At 48.8% G+C, this 14,688-nt stretch overlaps 1 protein-coding gene across 3 annotated transcripts in view; it reads right to left on the bottom strand.

Moving 5' to 3' along the window:
* RAPGEF5 (Rap guanine nucleotide exchange factor 5) overlaps positions 1-14,688 on the bottom strand; it is a 164,803-nt gene that overhangs the window by 60,291 nt on the left and 89,824 nt on the right. For 2 of the 3 annotated variants that reach the window (XM_040590067.1, XM_040590066.1), the window contains exons 10-11: positions 6,482-6,585; positions 6,055-6,143 (exon numbers count right to left, since the gene is read on the bottom strand). The exons of the other annotated variant lie outside the window; for it this stretch is intronic. In XM_040590067.1, coding sequence (XP_040446001.1) covers positions 6,055-6,143; positions 6,482-6,585 — 193 coding nt within the window. The remainder of the gene's footprint in view (positions 1-6,054; positions 6,144-6,481; positions 6,586-14,688) is intronic. 3 annotated transcript variants of the gene reach the window in all.

Below are 14,688 nucleotides of genomic sequence, written 5' to 3'. Positions count from 1 at the left end.
AGCGCCCAGTCTTCAGTGGAGACTCCTTTTCATTTTAAACACTGACACAATTTACTCTTACCTTTCATTTTCTCTCTTTTAAGTCATCATCAGCCCTGAAAAGTTTCTTCTCCCTTATCAAAAGGATCTTTAAATTTCTTTATGGATTTCTGGCAAGGGACTTTATCAAAAGCATTCTGGAAGTACAAATATAAGATATAGGCAGACCAGACCATATATACCCTCATACTCCCTCAAATCTTTAACAGCTCTAAAGGATACACAAGATCTGACTTACCTCTGAAAAAGAAAAAAAATGCCTTCCCTCATTGCAGTATTTCTGCATGCATTTCTTCCTTCTACATTTACTGTACTGCCACTCGATTTCCCAGCACAAAGTCCTAACTTTATGCTGCAGTTTTGCATCTAACCAAACTCCTGCAATAAGTCCAGCTGCTGAAGGTCCTTCTCTCCTGTTGTCCTCACCTGCACACCTCCCGCTCCCTGCCACCCTGTCCCTGTGTCACCGGCAAACTTTGTGCCACTGACAAAGTGGGTCAGGAGACCACTCCATCTTAAAATTAATAATTCAGTATTTCCTAGGTTAGTATCAGCTAGGACCAGCTCCCTACTTGAGCCTGCTACAGAATCACATGACAGCCTGTAGAGACACAGAGGGACCAGTACAGAGGCAGGAATGAGTGGCTGGGGAAGGCTGAACTGCTACGTTTGACTACAGCACCAGTTTATGCTGGAATAATGTACTGGTAAAACGACAACCTTATTGCTCAGATGTTCCCCAAACAGAACAATTTCTTTTAATTGGCATCACATTTTCCCCCTTCCTCTGCCACCCCAGCTGATTTATATGATAGATTACACAGCACTGTTAGGAGTTCAGTAATTTCATATCTGAGATCCTTTAGAAGTCTTTGGGGAGTAACATCTGATCCTGGTGATTTGCTACTATTCATTTTATTGATTTATTCTAAACCTACTTCTACAGATAAGACAGCTTAGTCTCATGCTGCATGAAGCAACGGTCCTGTGCAAGAACCTCCCCAGGTTCTCTCACACTGAATACTGAGACTAATTATTTTAGCTTTTCTGTTATTCTAATGCTGATGTTGCTCCACGCAGTGCTAAACTCTTTGCCTCTCCTGTGGGCATGGCAGTAATATGTGTTTAGCCCACTCAGTTCACCAAGCTTTCCTAAGACTTCAGGGAAAAGTTTACAAAATCCCTCAAAATGATGACAGCTAACATTTCATTATAAAGGACTGGTAAGAGGAAAGGCTAGCAGACATTTATTGTCTCCATCCTAAGAGCTGGAAGATAGGATCACAAAGCGTTGGGCAAATATTCAGTCCACGTGCATCAGTTCCACTGACGTCGATTGTATGGAGTCACAGGACTGTTTTTTAACGCCTTTTACTCACCAAGAATAAAGCACAGTGAGCAAAAGTCCTAACAACATCCTTTATAGCCAAGACACACAGAAAAAATATCAAAAAGCAATCAGATTTTTTTTTCTGGGGTTATTAAACTAAAGACAACACCTAGAAAGGAGGAGCCATATTCCTTTTTTGCAACATCATTTAGCTGCTGACTACGATCAGCTCATGCAAGACAGCACTGTTCTCCTAAAAAAGTCACATACAGTTAATTCCGCAGAGAGTGCTCTTACCCAACATCAAAGCAGTGTCATTGGTGCAAGTGTAGAAACAGGATGGATTAAATAAAAGCAACCCTTACTGCACAGCACTTCCAGGACAAACTGACATGGTCTGAAGGCCCCTCCTAGATGCTAGGTCAGGATCCCAAAGCTAAAACTGCTCCTGTGTGTCAGGGCACAGTTCCCACCAATGAAAGGATCATGCACAGTCCCAGATAAGGTGACACAGCATGGTACAAAGGTCATTACTTCTTTCTTTTCCTATTCCTAAGAAATTCACACCATACTTACACCTTTCTGCATCTGTTTTATCTACATCGTGAAGAACTGTTCCCTTTTTCTGTCCCATTAACACTTCTCCAGGCCATCTTTTGTCATACTAACTTCTCCCCCCTTGCCACAATCCCTTCCACCCAGTTCACTAAAAACTGGTACATCAGTTAAGACTGACACCATCAAGTTCCTCCAGACATACCATTCCTCATTCACATTCTTTCTCCAGATCTCCACTTCCCACTGCTGCTTGCTCTCAAAGACCTTCACAAATCAATCTCTTCTCTCTACTCATTCCCTAAAATGAACCCCACAGTAGGGAGGTGAAAGACATGTAGTGTCATCAGATGCGAAGAGGAAGATGATGTTCTGCTTCGGCGACGTTCTGCACTTAAGCTGCCTGAGAGCGGTGGCCCAGTGGCCAGAAGGATATGGTCTGGGGCATCCAGGCAGGCCTGGAGAAGTAGCAGTGGATGTCATGATCACTGTGTCATTCCAGAGACTGCCAAACATTGAATGTAACCACCACAAGGCAAAACGGCATGTTTGAATAGAGACCACCAGTCAGAGGATATTTCCAAGACCAGATCAAGATAACATCCAGAGAAATAAATGCTGGTAATACTCAAGAAATAAAAGGTTTTGCAGAAAAGGATGACAATTCTGAAAGAAATGTTGTAGTCAGTGGGAAAGGACTATTGATCCTGAGAGGCTAAGATTTGGCCTCTTGGAGATTACTTGTTCAAATCCCCATCCTCGATGAGGATTAGCCCAGGAGGCATGCCTTGCATTTTCTGCCTGGATATTGACATATTTAAAGCGTCTCACTCTGTTCAGTTCTTAAAACTTCAAACTGTTCTCTGAAGTACACACTAGGCAGACATCCCCCAGTGATCCCAACAACCTTAGAGATGACTCAGAGAAGTTGTTCGTCACGGAAATTTGAAATTTCCATCCATGTCATGGTAGGAAACAAGAACAGTCTTCTTGGGGGCTGGTACATTACAGGCTACAGTAAGTCGGCAAGATGAAAACTTTCCCCTTTCAGTTGGAAGCCTGGCAAATCTTTGTCACTGGCAAGCCCAAATTTAAGGTGATGCCACAAGAACTCACATACACTCTCTGGCATCACAAATAAACCCTCAGTCATTAAACAGTTATTAAGTACATTAAGCTTAAAGAGTCTTGCAAACCTCAGGCTTCCAAGACATCCTCGCCTACAGAAGTCATCTGAGCAATAGAGTCCAGCATCCTCTTTAGCGTCCTCATTTGCTGTAACAGTGCTCAGCCACGTCAGACAATGGGATGACTCTTCTGGTCAGGTCCCCACCTGTTTATTATAGCAGAGGATGCCACAGCAGACTGCTTAAGGTATCTTGCTACAGGTTTAGCAGCAGCTGAAGGGAGCCTTGAGGCCTGGACTGGAGCCCAGCTAAATTTATTCCAGACCAGCCCCACAGCTTCCCTTTACTCACCCAGCTACAAACAGTACCTGCTGACTTGGGCTAAAAAATGGAGGATGGCTGGGAGCAATACATGGAGCATCATTCAGCCACGTCAGTGTTTATAAAAAACGGTGCTCCATGACCATGCTAGCCTCAGGAGATAGTGGATTTTTTTATTATTTTTTTTAATGACCACAGAGGGTTGCGGTTATGATTTGTTATACAAAGGCTAGGAATGAAAACGTGCAGAGCATCCCTCCTTGGGAAGCAGTGCAAAGGGTCAAACAGAACAACAGTCCCCCATGCACCAGCGTATGTAAGAACAGCTCTTTCTCATGTTCTTTACAGACACAAATAAGCAAACTGGGCTGGGGGCTGCAGGGAAAGCAGGAGGCCAAGGAAGTCATCCTGGAATTGGCAAACTGACAGCAGGAGCAGCAGCTGGGTACAAGAACATCGTCCTTTTATGTTCCACAAATCTATGCCTGCTAAAACACAAGCCTGCGGGACTCTTGCGACATAACTGTCCTCTGAGATTGGCCAGACTGGAACTACAAAAAATACAAAGAACGGCAAATCCAAGCACACAAACAGCAGGATGCCTTCAGGTACACACACAAAGATGTACACACGTACAGCCGATATGCCATACATCCTCATGTCAAATATCACTGAGTCTGCAAAACACAGCGATAAAAGCCATTACAGGGGCATCTGCCACATAAAGCACTGGGAAACATAACTCCCAAAGTCTTCTATTTCGACAAAGTTCTGTATCACCAGATTAATCAAGTCAGAAGAAAACAGTACCTGAGGAACTACCCTGGAAGTGGAGGGCGACTGGGCATGCTTCTTTTGTGATGGCAAACAACTGAAGCCACAGCCACTTTGTTCTGTCCCCAGGATCAGGTTAACCTTGGCTACAGGGCAGAGCTAATTGTTTCTTTCTAAAAGGAGTTAGGATAAGGCACAAGAGGTGAGGGGAAGCCAATCAACCTTTAAATACATCGCCATCTGTTAACAACCAGTCAAGTAGTGGTTTAGCATTTGTTTTGAGGGCAGTTTACCAGCCCCTCTCTGTAACAATAAGAACAGGCTTAGGAACAGCCTCCCGGAGATGTGAGGGAGAGGGAGCAAAGAAGAATGAAAGAAAAGGTAGAACACGTGAGGATGAATACAGCATCTAATGCTTTATGTACGGAGTGCTTTGTATTTACTAACACTAAAATATAATGCGTATCGCTAGTGAAAATTTCATTGTTTTCCAGCAAGCTCGTGATCTTAAAAAAAAAAACCAAACAAGCAGATTATAAAGGCGGACAGCTAATGCTCCTTAATCTGCAAATGATAAACATTAACGGGGAAACTTAATCTGGATCCAACATTTGACCTAAAGGGCCAAGGAAGGACCCTTACTACACCGCCTAAGAGCTGGCTCAAGTAAATTACACCCAGAACTAGTCTGCTGAAGGAAAACAATCGCAGCCTCTCTCTGCACTAAATATTAATGCCTAGGCAGACAAAAGCAGCACTAGGAATACCGTAATAATATCACCAGGAGACACTCTATACGTTTCTTCGGGGCATCCATACATCAGGGCTAGGAATATGCCTATTGTCCCACATTAAACTAATGACTTGTCCCGAGAACCCAATCCTGACATTCCTCTGGGAATTGCAGATGTTATTTCTATTTTCAGTCACTTAAAAGGATTAAAGTGTGTTTATTCTCAGTAATCTCATTTGCAGAGAGAGAGAGATACAGAGGCAGCAGGAGTATGCGTTTTAACCCTAGTGGGAACGATCAAACGCACAGCTCCATTTACAGCCAGCTGCCTTCCTCGGCTCTTCGGTGTTCCGGACCTCCGGAAAGTCTCACCAGCCTGGCCGCTTCCACTCAAACCATCGATGATTCGCAGCTTGCAGGCACTTCTGATAAACTGCCCCAGGAGCTCTTGGTGACAGCAAGCTGTGCATATAGCCAAGAGATCCAGCTGAAAATTAAACTGCACGTCAAGTAGCCCGATCAATATAATAATTGCTTTAGGCTGGAACAAACTACAATGTCTGTCGAAGACACACAAGTACAGCACCAGGCTACACGCTGTGCCTCGGGTTATGAGGAAATTTATAAGCCGTGCTTATGACACAGAAGATGAGCCGAATTGCCGGGCGGTGGCAGAACGGTAGTTAGCCCGGGGGCTGGAGTGCGCGGCAGGTATTCTCATCCCTGTAACAACAGCTTATGCTCATCCCCGTAACAACAGCCTGGCTGCGAGGGATGGCAGCCTCTGCCGAGGCGGCCGGTGCTACACGGAGCGGGCCGGCCCCGCGGCCCGGGCAGCGGCGAACGCCCAAGGCAAGAGGGGCTCAAGCTGCCGCCGAGCGCGCGGCTGCCGAGGGCTGCCCCGGCCGCTGGCGTCCCCGCTGCCGGCGTCCTCGCTGCCGGCGTCCCCGCTGCCGGCGTCCCCGCTGCCGGCGCCCGCCCGCGGTCCCGCCGCCCGGTTGAACACCAGGCCGGAGCGCGGCTCTCGGCCGGGGGTGCCCCGGAGCGCCCGCCCCGCTCTGCCGGCCCAGCACCGGGACCTCTTCCCCGCTCCCCCCCCCGCACCGGGGACGGGCGCTCCCCAGCCGCTGCGCCCCCCCCCCCCCCCCCCCCCCCGCGCCCGGTTCGCTCCTTACCCGTCTCTGTGTCCTGGGCGGCTTCCAGGTGCAGGTCGCTGAGGAGATGCTCCAAAATCTTCTCCGGCGTCCCCGACACCACCACGTATCTGTCGGAAAGCAGAGAGTCCCCGGAGTCATCCTCGGTGGAAGACTGCGAGCGGCTGCTCCACTCGTCCTCCTCGTCCTCCTCGTCGATGTACTTGAAGTAAGGCACGTCGAAGGTGGGCAGCGGCCGCTCCCCGCCGCGGCCCGCCAGCGCCTCGGGCACCCGCACCCTGCCGCTCCCCATGGCGCCCCGCTCCCGCCGCGCCGCCCCCCTCAGGCGCGCCCCCCGGGGGCCATCGCCCTGCCGGGGGCCGCGGGCCGCCGCCCCGCCCGCTGCCGCCGCCGCGGAGCCCGGCCCGGCCGGCCCAGCCCCGCGCTCCCGGAGCCGCGGAAGCCTTACCTCCCGCGCCGCTCGGGGGCCGGGCTGCGTGACCACACCTTCCGCAGCACCAGCGCTGCGCCGGCCTCCTGCCGCGCCCGCTCGCCGCCGCCTCCATCGTCCGCCTTGGTGCGCAGGGGGGGAGAGCGACAGAGAGAGCGCGGTCAGTGCCCGCCGCCGGCCGGGGCCGCGGGCTCTGCCCGGCTGGGCTCGCTGCTGGGGGCTGCCCTGGGGAAGGGGCTCCCTGCCCTGCGGGGCCGGGGGGGAGGAACGGGCTGCGCTTTGCGAGCCGCGCTAGGCATCGTGTGTTGGATGTAAATTCGCGGGGGGGCGGGGGAATGCGGTTTCCGTGCCCCCGAGGTGACGGCTCGCTCGGTTCCCAGCCGGCCAAACAGGGCAGGGGCAGGTAACAACAGCCCGAGAGCGGCGAGCGCTCCCGAGCACGCCGGTAACGCAGCAGCAGAATACACCTTCCGCGAAGCATCTCCCCTGTACCTCAACAAAGGCGATAAAACCACTGGGACAGGCACGCGATGCGTGCCGCTCAGCGCCTCCGGAAATACTCCGCGTACAAATAAATCCCCCCCCCCCGCCTTTTCAACAACTTTTCAACTTGGGGAAACAAACCGCCCCACGGAAAGTTATGCCCAGTGACCGCCTCGCGTGTGAATCTCGCTGCGATGCGGACACTGACTTTCTCCCCGGAACGGACGGGCGCACAACGACCCCCCGTTTGTGCCCAGCCCGCCCGGCCGCCCCGAGCAGCAGAGGAGGCCCGGCTGCTGCCCGATACGGAGCGCTGCAACGCGGCGGCTGCCGGAGACCGGCTCGCAGCCCCCTGCCAGGTCCCGCCGGCAGCCTCCGCCACCGGAGGGTGAGCAACACAAAAGAGGCAGCAGGGTCAGTGCAAGTGCATCCACTAGCTGCTGTTCCTCTCGTTCTGACCTGGTTTACTTATATCGTTTAGTATGTCAAACGCTCGTACAGATACTACTCAAGTGAGAAAAAACAGCGTTTGCGCATCAAGTGCACGGCATCCAGCAGTGACAAAGTCTTCAAGTGGGCTACAGACTGCTGAGGAACAGATCTTGGCAAAACAAGGGAAACAAACCACTTTATGATCCCTCTTTCTGTTATTTTATTTCCTATTCCAAGACCCAGCGAGACTGATTGCTGCTGCTGGTTGTCACTGTGGTGCAGGCATGTCCAAAGATTCAGCCCCTGCCCTGAAGAAGTTTTCTTTATCAGTAAACAACATGTAAAATTGATCTGCTAAATTTCTACAAGGTCAGATGTACAGGTACTGAGCCAATTAATGTCAGATATTCATTGTAACGCTCCCAGGGGACATTACTGAGCAGCCGCGTTACAGGAATACTGATGCATTAATTGTAACCTTCCATTTCACCGGCCGTGGGTTTTTGTTGCCTACGTATCTGAAAAGCTGCAATGAAAGAAGCAGCAAAAGAGAAAGACAGGAAGAACAAGAAACAGGTGCAGCATTAAAGCCATTCACTAACAGAGAGGTTTACCCAAAGAAATAAATCTATTTCTGTCTTTTCTCTGGCATCCTCTAAACTAGCCCCGATCCTCATTTCCCTGTGCTCGCTGACATTCCACATTGCAGTGCATACAGGGCATATATGTGATGCATAGTGCTGTTTATACAAAACATCTATTTCCACATATATGGGGATGGATTTTAAGCATACCTACATACATTACATACATGAGCAGCTGGCAGCAAGTCAACAGGGAGCACAGGGAGAGTGAAAGCTCTCTCATACTGAAAGGACATTAACAATGGTTGTTCTGGAAGACGGTGTTTCTCCTTCAGCTTCTCACCAAGCAGGAACATTTTCAAAAACCCTCTTGGGTGACTGTACGCAAATTAATTGCATAACGTGCCCCAATGGTAAGATTTTCATAAGGCTCTTCCTCTTGTCCTTGCTGTTTTATCAGTTTTGAGGAAGAGAAAAATCAATCTATTTTATCAGGAAAGACAAAAATTGTGCAAAATCAAGGCCAATCAGGTTTAGTTTGGATTTTCCTTACCTATAATAACTATTTCCAAAAGAGAAATTCCTTTATTTTGCTATCTTCTTATAAAAATAATTTCACTTTAAGGGAAGAATTATTATTTCATTAAAATCCCAGTTATGCACGACATTTTTGATGTTCAGTCAGACCCCTTAATCATACTACAAGCAGCAACAATTAATGCAAACAAAGCAAAACACAAAGACAAATCCTACGTATTTTCCCCGTTTTTACAAGTTCTGATTTCACTACAGATATTACTCTAAAATGACATCAAGGCACACTTCATTTATCAGAATCTTGAATGGTCCGTGAAATAATTAATTCTTTCTGGAAGAAAACCAGGCTGCTTGCAGCATGTTCCATCTAAATCCAGTGGCAGATGAAGAGGAGGATGCAAGCGGCCCCCAAGTGACAGCATCGTGCACTGAAGAGCAAGGCAGCACCCTAGCTGAGTCCCTAGAAGTCAGCAGGCTGACTCAGGGACATCCTCATCATACCCCCGATCAACAGCAAAGCCTCCTTTTTCAGACCTTTACGCAGCCCTTGCTTGAGCAACCTGCACCAGCCATGCAGGAGCACAGCAGCCCAGTGTTACCGTCTCATTTTACGGCTGCAGAGATGAATAGGGGCAAGGAGGCTACCGCAGGGTCGTGCTGCAGATCGACAGCGGAATTGTGGTTCACTGGGGTGATGCTACACTGGCACCTTGGCTTTGAGCTCCCCACACTGTCTGTCTGGTGTTTATTTCACTCCAGTGCAGAGGGTAGGGAACAACTCCCAGCTGCCTGGGTCAGAATATATTTGGACTTGTGCTTTCATAGAGGTGGGACAGGATTGTGTAGAGCACCAGGAATGCTGCACTGTCTCAATTCGCATGTGGCCATAAGCAAGTCACTCATGCAGACTCTCCCTGTCTCGGTTCTCCCTTCAAAAGCACCATTTGCATCCTGCTGGGATGTTAGAATCAGCTGCTGGTGCACACCACCCATCACAAGGAAATTTAGCTAGCATCCATGAAACTGTGCGTGGCAAACATTGAATTTCACATTTATTACAACTTTTAATTAATCATCTCTTGACAGCTAAACACAGTGCTATGAACCTCTACGTCACTTCCCAGCAGGAGTTTCAAGTAAACAGTAAGGCCCTCTGGACTCAGTGGATGTTCTAACCAATATTATGGTAAATTTTCCATTCCTCTCATCCATCTTCCCAATACTGAGATTAGCCATTTATCTCCCAGGTAATATATTTTAACAGCAGACAAGTGCTACCTTTATTTTCATCATGAAAGGAACCCTGGGGTGGTATAAATATTTATATGATTATAAGAATGAAACAGCTGGAAGTCCTCGCTTAGCAGGCCTTAACTTCTGTAAGTTACACTTTGCATCAGTAGGAATATGACCCTCTGAATTACCATTGGGGCAGAAGAAAGCAGAGGTATGTACGGTACTGCTGAAAATAGCCAGTGTGCCGGCTTCCTTGTGCAAGACATTAGATTTCTGGGTTATTTGCAATTGGCAGGGAAGAATCTAACCTATGGCCAAAGAAACCGGTAACTTTGTTGTCAGTCAGGGATATTTCCATGTTCCTTGAATTCACAGAATCACAGAATGAACCACAGAACAGTCGGGGTTGGAAGGAACCTCTGGAGATCATCTAGTCCAAGCCCCTGCTAAAGCAGGCTCACCCAGAGCAGGTTGCACAGAATTGCATCCAGGTGGGTTTTGAATTATCTCCAGAGAAAGGGACTCCTCAACTGGGCAGCCTGTTCCAGTGCTCTGTAACCCTCAAAGTAAAAAAGTGTTTCTTCATACTCAGATGGAACTTCTCGTGTTGCAGTTTTTGCCCGTTGCCCCTTGTCCTGTCGCTGGGGACTGCTGAAAAGAGCCTGGTCCCATCCTCTTGACACTCACCCTTAAGATAATTGATTACACTGATGAGATCCCCCCTCAGCCTTCTCCTCTCCAGCTCCACAGCCCCAGCTCTGCCAGCCTCTCCTCACCAGGGAGGTGCTCCAGGCCCCTCACCAGCTCCGCAGCCCCCGCTGGGCCCTCCCCAGCAGCTCCCCGTCTCCCGTGACTGGGGAGCCCAGCGCTGGGCCCAGCACTCCCGATGGGCCTCACCAGCCTGAGCAGAGGGGCAGGATCAGCTCCCTGCACCCGCTGGCCACGCTGCCCCTAACGCGCCCCAGGGTCCCACCCGCCTTCTCGCCCACAGGGCCACCGCTGGCCCGCGGGCAACCGGCTGTCCCCCAGCACCACCCGGCCCTTCCCCGCAGAGCTGCCCCCCAGCAGCCCCCCCCCAGCCTGTGCTGGTGCAGGGGCTGTCCCTCCCCAGGGCAGGACCCCGCGCTGGCCCCTGTGGGACCCCACGAGGTCCCCTCCCCCCGGCTCTCCAGCCTGCCCAGGCCTCGCTGAGGGCAGCACGGCCTGCTGGTGTCCCGGCCGTTCCTCCCAGTTTGTGCCATCGGGAGACCTGCCGAGGCTGCGCTCCGTCCCCTCAGGTCACCCATGACCCAGCTGAACGGGACGGGACCCGGTGCTGAGCTGGGGTGCAGCGCTGGCTACAGGCCCCCAGCTGGGCTCTGCGCCGCTGGTCACAGCCCCCGAGCTCTGCCCTCAGCCCGTGCTCAGCCCATCACTGCCCACCCGCCTGACCCACGCTCCTGAGCTTGCCCGGGGGCTCTGGTGGGGGACGGTGTCAAGAGCCGGGCTGAGGTCAAGGTAGGCACCATCCACCGCTCCCCTCATCCACCCGGCCAGTCATTCCGCCGTAGGAGGCTGTCAGGTTGCCAGGCACGGCTTCCCCTTGGTCAATCCACGTTGACTGTCCCTGGTGACCTTCTTTTTCTCCACGTTTGGAGCTGACCTCCAGGATGAGCTGTTCCATCACCTTTCCAGGGGTGGAGGTGAGGCTGACCAGCCTGTTGTTTCCTGGGTTCTCCTTCTTGCCCTTTTTGTAGACTGGAGTGACACTGGCTTTCCTCCAGTCCTCAGACACCCTCCTGTTCTCCATGCCCACCAAAGATGATGGACAGTGGCTCAGCAATAACGTCTGCCAGCTTTCTCAGTGCTCGGGGGTGATCCCATCAGGGCCCACGGGTTTGTGGGTGTCAGGTTTGCCTAAACGATCTCTAACCCGATCCTCCTCGACCAAGGGAAAGTCCTCCTGTCTCCAGACTTTCTCTCTTGCCTCCAGCTTCTGGGGTTCCTGAGGTCCGGCCTCAGCAGCAAAGACAGCATTCAGTACCACCGCCTTCTCTGGGTCCTTTGTCACCAGACACCCCCCTCATTCAGCAGCGGGCCCACATTTTCCCTAGTCATCCTTCTGCTACTGATGTACTTGAGGAAGCCTGTCTCCAGCGTCTCTCCACATGCTTTTATTAAAAAGGGACCAGACCCAGAACTACCCCAGCAAACCCCAGATCCAGAGAGACTCTCACATTGCTGGCTTCAGTGGGTAAAGGAGTAATAGAGCAATTAAGCGGTAACTTATAAGCACCTATAAACTTAATGGAGCATGGAAAATCCAGTCTGCAGACAGATTTTCCTGCTGCCAAACAACCTAGCAAAGGCAAAGAGAATCTTCTTTGGGCAACACGCTACAAAGCAAACTTTACACAGGTTATCTGCTTCAAAATCACATTAAATAACAAAGAAATTCCCTCCTCTAAGAGTTACAGATGGCAGGAACATTTTGTTTCCATAGCACAATTTTGTACAACTGACTCAACGCCATCAGATAATGCTCATCACTTCTGCTGCTATGTCTTTTGATGCTGATGCCAGGGCATGGCCTTGAGAGGTACAGGAAAAGGCATACACAAAGCATTCCTGGGGCTGTTTGTGTTCTGAAAAAGAGACCACTCCCCTCAGTGAACCCATGGAGCTTCCCTGCACACACGGATACACTTCCATGTAAAAACTGTGAAATACAAGAGTGGAGGCTGGAAGTGGGTTCAGAAGCACAAGTGTAGAGAGGCTTCCACTGCAGTGCAGGGAAGTACTCAGAAAACTGACAGAACGGGACAAAAGCCACAAAATGACAAGATCCTGATTTCAGAAGACTGATTGCTTTCCTGGGCAGGTATTTTTTTGCTTTGATGTTATAATCAGTTCCTGGTGCATATTACCCATGCAAAACAAGAATTACAAGAACGTGATTAAGACAGAAAGGTAGAGTCCGAAAACTGGAAAACACTGACTAGTATTCTTTAATTTAGATTCTTTTAAAACATAATAAAACTTTTTTTTCTTGACTATGCCCTGCTCCATCCCTACAGCTCTGCCTTGTTCAGCACATGTTGAGGTCTTGCTCTGGGACTGGGTCCAAGCTGCGACAAAAGGTCCTTGTCTGTTGGGACCCTGCTGTACCCACTGCAAAGGCTGGAAGCACCTGCCTCCACAGTGTGACACTGAGGTCCCCAAACCCAAACCTGCCCACTGAGAACTAGTTTGAACACAGCAAAAGTTACAGTTATAGCTGCTTTAGCTCATTACATCCTACAAGCAGATCCTGGCCGTAAGAGCAGAGAGCTACAGCTGTAAAGGAAACCCTTCACGGCTCAGGCTGAAGCATGCTCAGAGCTTACTGAGCCTTCAAATATTAACCTGCAAAGCTCTAGAAACTCTTTACACAGCGTGTATAAACTGCATTTTTTGGCTCTAACTTGGGCCAGATTTGGGCAGATATTTATGAAGATCGTACAAAAAACCAAAGACTTTTCCCCAAAGGGATTTCAGATCCCACTTCAGAAGTACAAGAGGAAAAGAGCTTTTCAGAGAACTACTGCCAGATTTTTTTCAACAAAGCAAAACAGTATTTACCCCTAACCTTACTCTCAGCAGCTTCTGAAACATGTTGGCTGCATTTTTCATTAAAAATTTAAATAGGCTGAGGCAGACACCTTTCAAAATAACCTGATAAGATGCAACAACTCTTAGAAGCAATGGAAAATGAAGTCTTACAACGTGAGGCATTTGCCAGTGCTAGTAGTAGACAATGAGATGAGTTCTGGCTATAAAATACAAACATATTTATATCACAGACATGAAAGAAAGTACAACCCCTCCCTCAACATTCTATTAACAACTCCTCCTGTAAGAGACACTCTTTCAGACAGCATCTATCAAAGACTAAGATGATTGCCTGCCTACACTTCACTCTGTTTTCCCCTGGAATCTGTCATTGTGGAAACTGCAGAATTACATTTAAAGTCACCAAAGCACAAACAGATGTACAAAAATGACTCTATTCTTTAAAGGCTATTCCTCTTTATTTTCCAAAAATGAAAATGAAAACACATCACAATTAAGTGGAGATGGATGACAGTATATCTGATCTCTGTGGATAATCCATCTCAGAATACGTTGCTGTCTTTCGCAGAGTTTTGAGAGAGACCAAAATCTGCATTAAGAGGTTTGATTCTCTTTCAACTACAGCAGGAGAAAAGCATTCCAAAGTCCCCAGCACAGCTTAACCCAGCTATATAAGCAGGAGACCAGTATTTTTTCTGTGGTGGCTACCCTTTTTTTATTCTAGAAAGACAAAACCAAATATGAGCTAGTACTCTACCTCTATTTAAAATACCACAGCACAAAACATTTTCAGTGGAACTGCCTACCTTGTAGTCAGTTGCATGATAACTACTTTTTCCAGATTTCAAGGGGAAAAGTACCTTACAGGACTGCAGGAACATCAACAGCAGCTTTTCATATCACAATTCTTAAGAATCAAGAAAATTCTTACATAAGGCTGTGTTATTTTATATCACTATAAAATACAGCTCATAGCATATACATATTACATTTTATTATTTTTCTCATCCAATGAACTTTTCTCAGGTTCTTCTTTGTACTCTGATATTTTTTGTTTCCTTCTGCAGTTGCTAAATCTACCTTCATAAACATGCACTAATTCACTGTATACTGAGAGAAACAGAAATCCACCAATGACAAAACATAAAATACTTTAAATTATTTGACCACCATGTTCCCCAGTAAAGGGCACCCAGGGATCGTACCAAAACTTCCCGCTGGTCTCACGCTGAGCTATCGGTCTCAGAGATGAACAACAAAGAGCCGATATTTGGCTCAACACAACCACCTCTGAATTTATCAACTTTGCAAATGGTGACAAAATAAGCATGAGCTACATCAGAGAAAAAAAAATCAAAATCC

This window comes from Falco naumanni, chromosome 4 (assembly GCF_017639655.2).
Source record: "Falco naumanni isolate bFalNau1 chromosome 4, bFalNau1.pat, whole genome shotgun sequence".
Lineage (NCBI taxonomy): Eukaryota > Metazoa > Chordata > Aves > Falconiformes > Falconidae > Falco > Falco naumanni.
Note: the sequence above shows the minus strand (reverse complement) of the source record. Positions and strands in the feature narration are given on the sequence as shown.